Source organism: Chinchilla lanigera, unplaced genomic scaffold, assembly GCF_000276665.1.
Source record: "Chinchilla lanigera isolate Chin_1 unplaced genomic scaffold, ChiLan1.0 scaffold00039, whole genome shotgun sequence".
In the NCBI taxonomy this organism is placed as follows: Eukaryota; Metazoa; Chordata; class Mammalia; order Rodentia; family Chinchillidae; genus Chinchilla; species Chinchilla lanigera.
Window position 1 is genome coordinate 19,716,081 of NW_004955440.1, and position 16,467 is coordinate 19,732,547.

General features: G+C 36.9%; 1 protein-coding gene across 2 annotated transcripts in view; it reads left to right on the forward strand.

Annotated features, from left to right (window-relative positions):
* Kcnj3 (potassium channel, inwardly rectifying subfamily J, member 3) overlaps positions 1–16,467 on the forward strand; it is a gene marked incomplete at its 5' end in the record, with an annotated part of 120,877 nt that continues 104,410 nt past the window's right edge. For both annotated transcript variants that reach the window (XM_005390821.2, XM_005390822.2), the window contains 2 exon segments: positions 1–777; positions 10,645–10,861. In XM_005390821.2, coding sequence (XP_005390878.1) covers positions 76–777; positions 10,645–10,861 — 919 coding nt within the window.

Here is a 16,467-nt window from a genome sequence, read left to right on the forward strand (position 1 = left end):
CGCAGCTCCCCGGCCTGCAGCGCCCGGCCCCTGCGCCCTCGCTCCGCGCCCGACTCTGGCTCGCCCCGCCGTAGCATGTCTGCACTCCGCAGGAAATTTGGGGACGACTACCAGGTGGTGACCACGTCGTCCAGCGGCTCGGGCGCGCAGCCCCAGGGCCCGGGCCAGGGCGCGCAGCAGCAGCTCGTGCCCAAGAAGAAGCGGCAGCGCTTCGTGGACAAGAACGGCCGCTGCAATGTGCAGCACGGCAACCTGGGCAGCGAGACCAGCCGCTACCTGTCCGACCTCTTCACCACGCTGGTGGACCTCAAGTGGCGCTGGAACCTCTTCATCTTCATCCTCACCTACACCGTGGCCTGGCTCTTCATGGCGTCCATGTGGTGGCTGATCGCCTACACCCGCGGAGACCTGAACAAAGCCCACGTCGGCAACTACACGCCCTGCGTGGCCAACGTCTACAACTTCCCGTCCGCCTTCCTCTTCTTCATCGAGACGGAGGCCACCATCGGCTACGGCTACCGCTACATCACCGACAAGTGCCCCGAGGGCATCATCCTCTTCCTCTTCCAGTCCATCCTGGGCTCCATCGTGGACGCCTTCCTCATCGGCTGCATGTTCATCAAGATGTCCCAGCCCAAGAAGCGCGCCGAGACGCTCATGTTCAGCGAGCACGCGGTGATCTCCATGAGGGACGGCAAGCTCACGCTCATGTTCCGGGTGGGCAACCTGCGCAACAGCCACATGGTGTCGGCGCAGATCCGCTGCAAGCTGCTCAAGGTAGGTGGGGCGCCGACGCGGGCCCGCGGGCCGCCGGCCTCTCCCGGGATGCTGGGCCGCGGGTGCGGGCGAGGGCCGCTGTCGGCCTGCTCCGCGCTGCTCCCCTCCCCGCGGCCCGCGTCCGAGGCACTTGTGTCACTTTCTGCACTAGTAACATGCAGGAGTCACGCTGCGGGCTCCTGGAGTCGGCGGGAGTGCTCTCCCTGCCCCGACGGCCTCGAGCGCGTCTGGTTTGCTGCCAGCGCGCTGCTCCGTTGAAACCGAAGCGCTGAAACTAAATTGAACAGCTTTTATTCTGAAGAAATAGGCGGAGAACTCGCCTCAACTTTTGCTCTTGGTCTCTGCTTTTTCCCCCTAATACTATTAGCGGTTGAGTAACTCATCTGCACCAAGCAAGTGTAACTCGGCCTGTCTTGGTCCTTTCAACGCTCACCTGTAGGAAGCAGTTAACGAAGTGGGAGAAACCACACCTGGTTCTCTTAAATTTTTATTTTTGCTAAATATTTTCCTGGAGAACTATTCTGTGAAAGTTTGAGTGCTTTGCCTGCAGAGACGCTTGTTAATATAATTCTTAATTGCCTGCTTCTATGATGCCTTTGTCAATTACAGATTTCACTTGAAGCTTTTCAGCATCCATTAAAGAAGATTGCTTCCTACCATCAGTGCTATAAAAGCTAAAACAAATGGCACATGGAGTGGCTATTAAAGCAAGGTCCTTGCAGTCGTTAGAGGGCACCACCACAAAGGAGAGGTGCTCCTCAGTCACGCATACAGTTGGAGTCTGGGCAAGAAGGGTTAAGGGATTAAAGAACAGTTCTCTCTAGATGTCAGTCCTTTTCTTGAGGGATTTGCCTTAGTGTTTTTCTGTTTATGAATTGAAAGTGATGACTCAGATGGCTCACAAGTTGAAAATTATTTATCTGAGATTGTATAGAAAACCATAGCTAGATTCAGAACTTAGTATTAATAAGATAACAATCTGATAGTGATTTAAATTGAGGTTTTTGCTGTTGAAATTTCAGTTTTCATTCTCTGCATATATATGGGTTTATACAGGCCCAATTCACGTTGCAAAGTGACCCATGTGCTTCAAAGTTGTCATGTTGTGTCATTTCATTATTCACGTCTAAGAACTTATAATTACTCTTCACCGAGTTGCTCAGCAGTGTTTGAATTAAAGAAGTTCCCTTGGCCTGTCGCTTCACACCACATGCATATTTACTATACTACTGACAGTAGGCAAAATAAATTTTATATATCAGAGTATAAAGTTATCAGCCTGAGTCTGATGTACATTTTAATTGATGTAACAGTGAACAAATAATTTGAGTAGATTCTTTTATAATTAATGAACTGTGCACAATTTTAAAGATTTAGCATATTATTTTATTGACTGATGTGTGAATTAATGAGGTTGTTGGGTAAATGTAAGCAGTTGTGTTGTACAGGTAGTTAATGCAGTGGTGAATTTTATGTGCTTGTTTCTGTGTATAGACTAAGATAAATCTTCCCCTTCCTCAGGTTAAAGCTACAAGGCAGGTAGGAGCACTTTGTTAGAATAATGCCAAAGTCTCTGTCCAAAAACATCCATGTTTCTGTGCCATTTTGGACTCACGGCACAGTAATTTACCATATTGATTGGCCTAGTAAAAACTGAAATTTATACTTCAGAGGCTATTTAAATTCCATCTAACATCTATTATTTTTTAGTTTTTCAAACATATAAGGTTATTTCTTAAGACAGATATCTATTCCAGATTGTAGATATCAGCAAATCGTATTTTTAAAACTTGAGCATAATTAGTATCAGTCTATGTATTATTTGCACGCATACACACACAGTGAAACTGAAGCTCTCAGTCTGTGCAGTGGTGAAAGTCCCTGAAAATGAGGTGGGTTTTTTGGCATAAGGTCCATGTACCACATGTATTATAAGTAGTGTCTTGATTAAAAATATAAAAGATTTACATTATTGACAAATTTGGAGCAAGGTGCTATATTAACACAAGGTGATAAAGAAATCTCTAATTAAAATGATAGACTAATCCTAAAAAGCCCTTACCTGTTGATTTGTTAAGGTGTTAGTGCTGGAAGTCAAAATGATAGACATGTGGCATTAAAGTTACATTTATACTAAATTATGGTGAAATTCTCCCTTGGTTTTGTGGAGGAGGAGGGGTTGATTAGTGGCAGTGCTTCACACAAGCCGGCTGGTTTATTTTGCTTGAAATTGTTTTTTCCTGTAGTCATAGCAATTAAATGAATTCTTGCAGTTCTTGTCATTTCCTTAGACTTCATTAAAAAATAATCATGCTTTATAGAGGAGCTAATAACGTTCAGCAAAATTAGAGGGACGATTGCCTTTAACAGTTGGTCTCGTTTTCTATCAGGGGCCGAGCTGAAGTGACCTAAGACAGTCCGCTATGTTATGGGGGAAGAGCTGTGCAGAACCTCAGAGTTACAACACTTTTGCCACTTACACACATCCTACTTATTGTCTATCATTGCATATATCCAGTTTTATATTTTAAACCCACTTAACATTTCAAAAGTAAAAATGATGAGTTTTTAATGAAAAGCATATATAATTTTAAGGCAACAAGAATTAATATAATATTTAATGATAGTAATTATAGTGCATGTATTGTCTTCATATTAACTAATTTTTGCTGTTTTTGTATTTCCTGAATAAAAACTTCTTTACTAGTATAAACACAAAAGTTTTATTTCATAATTATAAAGCACTTTCAATTCTTGTGAAGACACAAATAACGTGGATATAGTTTCCTAATTTTACTACTTTGAAGTTTTCCATACATAATTCTTTTAACTTTCCTAACTTTTGATGAAAGATACTCAACCTAATTTCTAATTGTGGTTTTTATTTTTATGAAGACAAATTTTATTTCAACTCTCCTCCAGAATTCTCAGCTTAAAAAATGCTGAAATTTCTTTAGCAGGCAAATGTAGAATATCAAAATATATCCCTGGAGATATAAGTCCTTTTTCTACTAAAAGAAAAATAAAATAAATGCAATATGGAAGATATAGTTTGAAGTTATTCTTGAAAATCTATAATTTAACTATGAAGTTGTAAAAACTGTTTTAAAGTATATATTCTTTATCTTCTTATCATATTAAATTGTACTTGAATTATCAATTTATTTTAGTTGTCTTTTTATCTTAGAGAACAGAAATTAATATCAGGCTATCCTACTTTAATGTGTCATCCTCTAGACATTTTTAATACAAATGCTTGGACTATGTCTCAAATAATGGACACTAGGATGGGGTTTAAAAGATTTGAAAATCTCACTTATTCCTGTCTAATGATTGACTGCCATAGACATTTAACTTGTTATAGGAAGAAGTAATCTTTGATTCACTACTCAGTAATTTACAAATTATTACCCAAATGCACATACTGTATGTATATATCATATGTGTAGTTATGTTTACTCAACCAAATATTTTTGCATAAAATAAACATAAAGCCAACTATTATTGCATCTATATTTTGAAAGAGACAATAATGAAGTTTTTTCATGGAAAGATAATGTTATTTCTCTACAAGTATATTGACTGGGAATAGTCATCATCTTTCTGAAGAGGTCAGCTATGCAACCTTTTACTTTCATTTACTGAAACATAATGCAGTGCATTCTCTTCCTCTTTTAATATCACATACACTATTTTGGTACTCACATTTTTATTCTCCATTTATATTCTAACTTAAGTTGAATGCTTTGTCCTTTTCCCATATGAATGTGATCACGTGCAATTGCAATTAAAATTTGTTGTATGTAAAATCACTGAGCATTTTATCCTCTTTTTTTTGTCTTTTCATTGTGAGAAATCTGACCCAGGATCTTAAACATGCTCAGCAAATGGTCTGCCACTAAGATATATCCTGAGATCTAGCCTTACATTTTATTAATATTTTAACCTCAATGATTCTTGGACCACAGATGCTGGGACTGTTCTTACATCATTATTGACTTTCATTTACTATATATCTTCATTCCATGTCACAATGACATAAATGTGACTATGATTTGATTCTATATGACTTTATTTTTTATGGTTGACCTTTTTTGTCCAATTGAACTTTGAACTTCTAATCTTGAGGCAATGATTTATTTTCACTTAAAAATTAACTCCCATATATGTGTGTGTATATATATATATATATATATATACACATTAATTAATCCACATATATACATAATATTTGTTCTGAAACCATGATCCAGGCTGTTGGAAAATATACTTAAGAAGTCTAAGTTTGAGGACTTCAGAACTCTCAAGAGCTAGGTTCCCATATTATTTGGTGAATTTTTAAATGGATTTATTATTTCTTTAAAGGTAGCACAGTTCCTTTGCTTTCTTTGAGACAAATAAAATAATTCTCTAGTAAGTATAGACCTTGGGTTCTTTCTAAAAACTATAATTATAATTCTTTTTTCAATAGTAGTACTATTTTTAAAATTTTAATGTGATGCCTGAAAAGTGCAGAGTGCTGAGAGAATAAGCTATGAACAGAAAAAGGAGACTTGGAGACCCACAGATAAACACCAGTAGGTAAGAACAAATGATAAAGAGAAACAGGAGAAAGCAGCTGATGGACTGGAGGGTGCTGAGTGAGGAGGAGGAGAACGTGCAAGTAGGGCTACAAATCCCATCCACAGTTATTACAAATCCCACAAAAGGCCCTCAAGAGATTATGAACCACTCTTTCATTTGAATGGTGTAAAAGCCTTACAAAATTTGTTACAAGATAAAATATATGCCATGCTATAAAGAATGTTCTTTTCATAAATGTGAACATTATAAATGGTTAATTAACTTAACATTAAAAATTATTTGCTTTAGACTCAGTTTTGGTCAGTTCTTTGAGTATTCATGTTGTTTCAAGCACAAGGAGTCCACATAAATGTACAGTTTTATAGCAAATGATCCAGATATAATTGTAGATCTATACATTCCTCTTCTTGATTTAAATTTGATCCAAGTGTCAAAGATATTATCATAACTGCTTTAGTCTCAAAGCACTTTTATTCTTGATCCTGAAATCTATATTTGCTTATTTCCTAATGTTACCTCTCATGTAATTTTGGTTCTGACTTCAACATGTATGCACCAAAACAAGCACAAGCATACATATTACACATTTAAAGGAAAGTACAATTCTAGATGAAACGGTGTGGTGCTTGTATGCAAAGTGTTTGGCTGATTCTCTTCATCTGAGCCTCCTCTCCTTTTGTTCCTGATCATTGGCCTACTAGGTTCTTTTCCAGTAGAGACTTATGAGAGATGGTAGGGGATAAATCTTTGGGTCCCAAAGATCCCAAGCTTTGGGATAAATCTAGAGGGTCGGGTAATAGTAAGTGAATATTTTATTCAAAAATCCCTCATAATTTACTCTGTTCTAAGAAAGAGCATAGAGGCTACAGATGGGAGAAAGGCATTAAAGTTAACAATTAGATTGGTCCATTGTGTTTTGGAGAATGATTTTGGACTTTTGTCCACATCTTGTCTAGCAGGAGGATGTCAAAATATGAGTGTAGTCTAAGGCACTGCTAAATGTGTGCATGCTGTGTGTGTATGTGCCTGTGTGTATATTTGGGTCTCTGCACGAACACAAAAGTATTTTTTTGTTTGCTATATGATAGCTATTTGACCAAGATGGCCCTTTCCGGGCATATGTAACTTTTGATTTTTTTCACCTGCAGTCAGAGTCTACCTATATTATTTTGTAGGACTTTCTGGACTTAGGAAGGTCAAAGTCATTTAACATTAATTGCTTCTTTGTGGCACAGTTGTTAAACTGTATATAGAGTTCTAATTGCATACAGTTAAAATGTGTATAGTAGAAATACTTATTAAATAGTATGTTTTAATTATGAAGATTAACTTAAAATTATTGCCACAATCTGAAAGGTGCAAAATCATTTTTAAAACACCATGCTGTTTAAATTACAATTTTTTTGGACAGTGAATTTAAACAAATTTCAAGTTTTTAACGTCTTCAAATTTTCTCATAATTCCACAAGTTTTCTGTAATTCATTTAATGAGCAAGGGTTTAAGAGGGTAGAAAGAATTCATTTCCTTTTTTATGATTCCATAAGAATGCAATAAAAGTTGTATGGACATCATTCTCATAGCTTTTTAAATTATCTTTTAAAAAAAGAAATTAATAATTTTCCATTCATTGCCTTTCTTTTCACCTTTTCTTGCTTTCATGTTCTACCATTTAAAAGATTTAAAGTGATTATTTCATGGAATTAAAGTCAAAGCTTCACAGTCAGCTTTTTGGAAATTTAAGTGACTTGTTGCATCAACCTGAACTTTCACCAATTGTTTTGAATTTGCAAACAATGTGAGTTATTGTAGCTATCTAAACATTTTATGTAGGAAATTATATTGATTCTGTATTCTCTTTGAAATTAGGAGCCTTATAGAGGTAAAGGAGATAATAGTAGCAATTAGAGATAAAGGGAATAATAGAAGAACAAGAAGTAAAGGAGATAATAGCAATAGTGACTATTAACACCAGGCTCATAATATCATAATTCTTATGATGACATAATGAAGAAAGTTAAGTTGTTAGCTAAAAATGTTCTGCCTATTACCAAATTCCTCTAGGTTAAAATATAGTAACTGATACCTAAGACAGTATGAAGCTAGTAGTATCAGTGTTGCTGTTTTATTACATACTCAAGTTACAGATCACAGTTGAATTCTAGAAAGCACATACAGAATTCATCTTTTTTCTTTTTTATCTTTGCTTTTCTTATGCACATATCACAGTTCACTAAACAAAATCTCTCTCAGTCCTCTAATGTAATTTGAGAGACTTAAAACTAACATAGTTTTTTTAATGTTGCAAATCTCCAGAATTGCAGTGGAATTAGGAGATTCTAGATCAGAATTATATAGAAGACTAGGGGAGAATTCATATGTTTCTGTCAATGTACTTAGCAAGCATATGTAAGTTTTTGGAGCATCAGAAGTGTTTGGCTGTTCGCTCAGCTTTACTCAGGAGCTCAGACTTCAAGTGGTTCTAGCTCTCTCAGCACCTGCCACACTATAACTGCCCTTCACATTTGACCTGAGCCAAAGCTGTCCACTTAATTCCAGTCATTAACAGGCCTCTCTGTCTACTAAAGTCAAAGAGGCAAACAAGACTCCGAGAAAAGAGCACATTAAGAGCTGAAATATGTGACGGCCTGACATGAAGACCTGCATGACAGAATTCTGGATGTGTGTAATGTGTCTTATTCATAAAAAGGTTAAATTTCACACTATCCACCGGCAAATAATTTTTAATTCATGAGTAGAGAACATCACTTATTTGAGAAATAGAGATACCTGAAAAGCATTTTTCAAAGAAATGAAGTTGTTGGTAATTTTTCTGTAGTAACACAGAGCAGGAAGTCCTGCACTGGGTAGGAAACAAAGCACTGGTGGTGGGGGTGGGAGCATGACTCTGACTACATGGAAGAAATACTATATTCAAAATGAGAAGGCGCGCTGAGTCTGAATGGAGCAAAGTGATGCATGGTTAAGTCTAAATTGCTTGTAATAAACACTTGTTAAAAGTAAAGCACTGTTTTCCAGACTGGAACTCTCCTGACAGCTTGCCTGTTTCTAGGCCACCTCTGTTTTCATGGATTATTGGATGGTTAGGGAGTGTAAACTGTGCTGGCTTCCTGTAAAGCCCTTTAAAAAGACAACTTTAGTACTGATGTATGTGAAGTGGAAACGTATATTCTTGGGACAAAATTATTTTTAAATAAATGGAAAATTGAGATTTTGCAGATTTATCATGTCAATACTGCCATGTAGTGCATGAAAAGCGGAACTCAGAACAGGCAGTAAAAGCATCCAAATTTTGACAATTAATTGGAACTGTCAGAATGCCACCTTGTGTTTCTATAGCACCTGTTTCTTAGTAGGTGAGAGAACACTGACACAGTGTTTTTGTTTTAATATTTGCTTTATATTTGGTTTTCATCTGATTTTCTTAGTCAGTACTTGTTACATAAGTGTGTAGCAAGGAGAATGTTGATCTCAACCATATTTTACTAACTGGAGAGTAGGTTTAGAAATATAGATGAACTGAAGACTCTCCACAGAGAAATTTTTCATGCTGGCTTAGAAGTGCCTAGTTTTCTCCAGCACAGGTTGTGAGAACTGCTGGATTTGTGTTTGCATCATTAGCGTTCTCCATGGAGTTTTCGTTTGCATTAATAATTATTTTTTCTTTTGCTGGCTCCCGCTCTCCCTCTCTCCTCTTCCTCAGCCCCATGTTAGTGCTCCTGTCCTACTGTTAAAAAGTACCCACAATGTGCAACAGTGAGTTCAGTGGTGTCAGCGAATTTTCTTCTATCCAAATAATGTTTCTGAGTATCACTAACCTCGCTAATTGACTAATACTGCTACTGGGACTGTAGTCATTGCTGCCATGATAAACAGATATGATTTGAAAATTTCCTGTCTTGCCAGAAGAAATTGTACTAAACCAGTTTCTCAGTGTTTTCATACTCATTCGTTGAACTTTTATAGCTAGTGTATTTTAATAAGAATACTGTCTTCAAATTACCATTTCATTGGACAGACAAGTGTCATAGATTCAATTTTTTATTTTTTTTTTTATTTTTTTTCTGGTACCAGGAGTTGAACTCACAGCCTTGTGCTGGCCAGGAAGGCGCTGTGCCACTGAGCTAAATCCTCAGCCCCTCAATTTTGTTTCTTAAATTATCTTTTTGGAAGTCTTTTAGAAACAGACTGGATTCTTCAAAATCCCGTTTACCTAGTGTCATGGGGCCCTCCCAACTAAATTTTTGAAATGCAACTCTTAAGCACACAGATTTTACTGCTACTATTTTGTAAGTTAAACTTAAATGTTTGCTTATATATGGTTATTATTCATGAACGATGTGGAAAACAAAATGCAAATCAATGGAAAATGAGTAAGTTAATTTTCATGGTTTGTTGATTTATGTCACATTTAATTTTCATTTAGAATCTTTAGCATGCGAATAATTTGTTAAAGTAAGGTTATATTGATTTATATTGAAACTGAATCCCACTACCTTATGAAAGTTTCACTGAGCTGTGTTTATCAGATGAAACTATTTAAATTGTATTTTAATTAAGTAATGTTCAGTTTAGAACAACTTAGTCTGCCTTTTAAAATCAACACGTAGAGAAGTAAACAATTACAATGCAGTTTATTATTAGGGGTGTGAAAGCCATTGACTACCAACATCAGCCTTCTATTTTTAAGTGAACTCTTGTGTACGTAACATAATTTAATGTAATGAAATCTTCACTCTTCTTTTCAATTAATTTACATTTGTTACTTTTCAAAAGTCCTAAAAAATAAATCATTGTGCTCTGCTTTTAAATATCTCAGTAAGTATCTTCTTATATAACAGTCAGTTTATCCAGTTTTAACGCACTCTGTGAGCACTGCCTGTTTGTTTGCTTTGTGAGGAAGGAGAACCTGGCCTGCAGAGCACTGTCATGTGGTGATCTGTGTCAAGCAGTGGCACATGTACAGTCCCTTCTACAGTGTGTGCTGACCGCCATTGTTGGGCCAGGCAGTTCTCCAAAGCTCACGAGCTAGGGAATAGTAATTATAGCACGTTGTATATTATAAATAATGCATGTATGTTCCACATGAGCTATGTGGGATTTCAGCCCATTTGCTAGAACATAGCTGCATAATGATTTGTTTGGATTTTGTTGCAGATGATTGATAGTGCAGAGTGTTGGCAATGATGTAAATTACTGTTGGGCTGCCTTGAAAATTTCAGCACAAGTGGTGATTTCTTCTCTTTTTCTGTGTGCTTGTCTAGTCTCGGCAGACACCTGAGGGTGAGTTCCTTCCCCTTGACCAACTTGAACTGGATGTAGGTTTTAGCACAGGGGCAGATCAACTTTTTCTTGTTTCCCCCCTCACAATCTGCCACGTGATCGATGCCAAAAGCCCCTTTTATGACCTGTCCCAGCGAAGTATGCAGACTGAACAGTTCGAGATTGTCGTCATCCTAGAAGGCATTGTGGAGACAACTGGTGAGTAAAGTCATAGATGTACCATCAAGTTCTTTATTCCATGTGACATTGCATTATATGCAAAATACTTTGCATGAATTTAGTTCAGTGACTCAGAGTTCACAATAATGAAAGTAATAACTTTTATCTTTGTAAGATAAAATTGATACTACTTTAAAAATTGAGATGTACTGTTTTTATAGTTGCACAACTGATATTAATGAAGGAATGTTCACTGGGGAATAAGGGAACTGCAATGATGTCTCAGAAATGACTATGTTGTTCTATTTTAATTATAGCCTTGGGTTTGCTATAATTATGATTTTTCTTTAAAGATCTAAGGTTAAAAAAATTCAGGGTAATTAGTAAGCAGGCTGCACTCAATGTGCATATTCTTGCCTTGGGGTTGGTAATCTGAGATGTCATTGACAGAGCTTTGATAACTACTACATGCAAACTCAGTGGAAAATTCTGTGTGTGTATGTGTGTGTGTGTGTGTGTGTGTGTGTGTAAGCACACTGGTGAAAGCAGCTTTTTAATTTTAAAGCGGGTCAGTAGATTTCCCCAGCTGCACCTTGACTACAGTTTTGCTTAATAAAGAGAGAATTTTCTTCTTTTACTGGTTCAGTATAGCTATGTGCTGTTTCATCCTTAAGACGCATATACCATGGATTGCACCAAATACCTGCAGTTTGGAACTCTCCAAGGAGAGCTAGGTTGTCAAAGAAAAGAAATGATAAACATGAGTGTATTATTTGGGCCATAAATATTGCCCATTTAGTTTGGAACATATTGGATGATTTAGACTAAATATGTAATATCACTATAACTATGTAAGTATTTATGTGCCTGTATGTGTGACTGTATCTTGAATTTTACACTTTCTTCAGGTAATAAAAAAACAAGAATTTTTATCTAATTTTTTCCATTATCACTTTGATCTTAACAATACAAATTGTTACATATAACGATAACTATACATATGACTATATCAATACCCTGAGATTAACATTGGCAATACCGTAAATTCAAGCTTTGTGCCAAAGCGGAGGGTATCTGATTGTGCAACAGCCTTTTTTGTCCAAGGAGCAGGCAAACTATTGTGATTTTTCATATCTGTCACATAACGCCTATCTAGAATTTAGGAGAGATATTTAATCGCTACAAGCTTCTTTTCTTTTTAAAATGAAGATAATGTAACCACTTTGAAGCTGCTCTTTATTATTATTTTTATACTAGTGCTTCAATTTAAAATTAAAATTATAAAGGATATGGGAAATAATTTATCTCATCGAGCTATCTGAAATTTGATTTTTGTGCAGTATTTAATAATTTAAATTTTTCATTCAATCCTTCAACTTAAAATTTAAATGTTATAATGTTTTTCTAAAATACATTGGTAAGCAATGAAACCAGTTTATAAAAGCTTTTATTTCAAGAATTCCATACATTTCAAAGTCAATTTTTATACATTGTATATATCAAAGTAATAATGTATTATTAGAGCTTACAAAATAGATGTTACCATTTTATTGACTTATTTCTTATAACATATTGCTCTCTTCCACACACCTGCTTATATTTTACCAATTAATTATTATTATTTTCATCAGTGATGAGTGAGTTTTTGTTTTACTTGACAGCATTAAGAATCTTTTATTAGATCTATCCACCTATCTAGTTATGTAACCATCTGTCATTTTTTGTGAATTTCCCTAAGTAGCATGTGTATTTTTTTCTTTTTAAGGGTAGGAAATATTTACTGAAGGTGAGAGATACAGCTCCTGAGAGGCAGGAGGGGTCTTGAGTGGTTTGCTGAGGATCCCACTTCTGAAGGGAAGTTTACTATGTGTATTTCTTAAGGATAAAAATATTTTCCTACAAAACCATAGCCTGAGATGAAATATCTCCCTAGCTTTACTTTGCGTTGACCTTGTTGTACTTTAAGAATTATAGGGCAGGTATTTTGAAGAATATTTCTATTTGGATATGTCTAATACTTCCTTCTTCATTCTTTTTGATTTTTGACTTCTACATGTATATCTTGCAGCAGGTCATTTTTAAATTTCATTTATATTTTGGAGGACCATGGTTAGTAAATAATGTCCAACATTAAGATCATGAAAACTTTTGTAATATTAATTATTTATTGAGATAGGAGATTCTAGCATTTTCCCCCTTTTTATGTTTTAATGAACTGACAGAGAATCCTTTCCACAGAAAATGTGAAAACTTGGCTGGAGGCTGAATTTCTTATTTAGAGATTGCCTTTTATGGGGAAGAGATTAAAGTCTATTTCCTTTAACCTCTTAATTAAGCCTGTTTTCTAGATCTCATCTAGCAAGACAAACAGCAAAAACATTGCTCATAGTTTATAGAATTTATTTATGGAAAATGTATATGACATTGTTTTCTCCTGAGGATAACATTCTAACTGGAGAGACAGACCACAAAGCATGAATAACTAAGCACGAAATTTTCAGGTAATAGTGTGTCAGGGATAGAGAACAAGGCTAACAAGGTGACATGGTGAACATGGTGTATGCCGATTATTTAGGTCAACAGTCAGGGGCGGTCTCCCTGAGGAAGCGGTACACTGAACTCCGGAGCACCCTCCTGGGCCGCCCACACTTCTCGAGGGCTCTGCCTGGCAGGCACTGAGGAACAGTTGGTGCAAAGGCCCTGACTTGGGAGTAAGCCTGACTTATTCTGGGAGTGAAAAAACTGGAAGTGGTTGGGCCTGAGTGAACAAGGTGGAGTGAGAGGAGAAGTGAGGAGTGGGCGGCTCTGCGCTGTGAAGGTTTACAGCGTGCAGCAGCAGGAAGTCGCAGTATTTTCTAAAAAAGCAGAGTAATAATTTAGTAGTTAGCAGCAACAACACACTCACATTACTTTTCCAGTGGGTTTTCTGTAGTTTATTTAGCAGTTCTCACAACCACACAGGATTCTAGGCAGTGCTGCTTTGATGTTAGTTGTGTTCCCCACTCTACCCCCTTGTCTTCCCCAGCTGCAGTCCTCTTCTAAGACTCTTCTAATCTCATTTGCGCTGCGCTTTTTCCCTTTCCTGTGGTCTCAGCAGGAGTGGTAGGGAGAGGCAGGTGAGAAATTAGAAACATCTAGTTTCCATGAAGATCTGAGGTTTCAGTCATGATTCTCACATACTACTTTCCCCCGTTCCTTGGAAATACTTCTCAGTGATTAGACACAAGAATCATTGCCCTTCTTGCATGTGAGTTGCAGCTTCCTGCCCCAGACTTGCCCCTTTTCAGTGACGCCCTTTGTATCCTTGCTCACACCGCAGACTCCTGAGTGCAGATTACCTCTAACTCTTGCTCTCTTTGCTGCTTCTCCCAGGAGAGAGGGCACTGCTGGAGGCAAACAAAGCATTGCAGATTTGGCTCATTAGAACTGGATGCTTTCAAACTTCAATCTGGTTTCTGCTGCTATTTGGCAGTCTTTTTAATTGTCTTTTCTGTACTCTCAGGCTCACTCCCTGTGGGATCTATTTTAGACCTTTTCTCTCTTCCCATACCCCAGTCCCAGCTGTCCCATCTTTCTTTGGCATATCATCTCTCCACCTCTTCCATTAAAAACAAATGACACTCCAGTTTTTATGCATTTCTTTACCCTCTTTATCCTCTTCTCATGGTTATGTTCTCTTTTTCCTGGTATCTGTGGGGGAAATTGCCTTTATTCTATTGTGAAAAACCATCTTTTACAAGTAGTTGTGTTTCTCATGCATTTCTCCCTACTGACCGTGTACTGAAAGCCAGTTCCTACCACACTATTACCTAAAAACCCCACTGGCTTATTTCTCCTTGTTCTGAGAATATTTTCAGTTCTTTGCTTATGGGGAAAATATCACCATTTTTCCTTTTATATTCTGAATGTTTCTCATGGGATTTAGAGACACAATATTTTCCTTCCCTCTCTGTCTCTCTCTTTTTTTTTTGATAGGAAATTAACAATGATAGTTCTATTGCATATTGTTATCTTCAAAGTAGTTTTTCAGATTACTAGATATAGTGATGCAAAAATAATCAAACAATTAAGTGTTAAGTATTTCTTTCAACAAACCAATAGAAATTAGTAGTACAATTATCTTACCTATCTTTTATGTAGATATATTTTTCCCTTCATTCTTTCTTTCTTTTCTCATTTCCTCCCTTCCAGTTGTTCTTTCCTTTTGAGCAGTTTCTTTCCCTTGCACAATATCTATTGTACCTTTTGGATTTTACTTACTCTTGCAGTTTCTTACACTAGGGAGACAGTATGATGTTCACATGTGTGTGATTTATTTCACTTATGGGTATGCCCTCTAGTTGCATCCATTTAGTATCACTGTCATTAGTATCACATCCACTAGTATGCCCTCTACTTGCATCTTATAAAAGCCTCGAGTATATATTTCTTTATAGCTGAGTAATATTCCATTGCATAAAAAAAAAAAAATCTTCTCTTATCCATTCCTCAGTTGATGGGCATTTGGGTTGTTTCCAAGATTTAGCTATGACAAATTGTGCTGCTATAAACATGGGTGCACATATATTTCCATGGTGTGATGTTTTTAATTTTTCTGGAAAAATACTCAAAAGGGGAATAACTGGGTCAAATGGGAATCCCAGTACCTGAGGAATCTCCAAACTGAATTCCACAGTGGTTTCACCAGTCTACACTCCCACCAGCAGTGGAGAAGGGTTCTTTTTTCCCCACAGCCCCTCCAGCATTTGTTATGGGTTGATTTCTTGATGATAGCTGTTCTGTCTGAAGTGAAATGGAATCTCAGTGTTGTTTTAATTTGCATCTCTCAAGTGACTAATGATGTTGAAATTTTTTTCATACATTTATTTGCCATTTCTTCATCTGAGAAGTGTGTATTCATCTCAGATGCCCATTTTTGGATTGGATCTTTGAATTTAGGAGACCTGATTTTTAAAAAAAAATTCTTTGTATGTTCTAGATAGAAGTCCTTTGTTGGGCTAACAGTTGCCAAAGCTTTTTTTCCCCAATTCATGGGTTTTCTTTTCACTCTGTCAGTGATTTCTTTTGATGTGCACATGTTTTCAGTAAGATGAGATCCCAGTTGTTGATTTTTTGAAGTATCCCTTGCACTTTGGTTTTTGTTTATGAACTCCCTGCCTGCCTTTATGTCTTCAAGAGTTCTACCTAGTTTATCTTCCAGTAGATTTAGTGCTTCTGCTTTAATATTTAGAAATCTGAGCCATTTTGACCTTAGTTTATTGCATGGTGATAGACATTGGTCTAGTTTTTGTCTTCAGCATGTGGAAAGCCAGTATTTCCAGCACCATTTCTTTTTTTTTTTTTTTTGGTATCAGGAATCGTACTCAGGACCTTGTGCTTGCCAGGCAGGCGCTTATGCCACTGAGCTATACACCCGGCCCCTACTACCATTTATTAAAGTGGCTATCTTTCTTCCAGTACTTAGGAATCAGTCTAACAAAGGAAGTAAAAGATCTGTACAGTGAAAATTACAGTACTCTGAAAAAAGAAATCAAAGAGGATTTCAGAAAATGGAAAGATATCCCTTACTCATGGACAGGAAGAACCAACATTGTGAATACTGCCATACTCCCAAAACTGTTATACTGATTCAATTCAATCCCAAC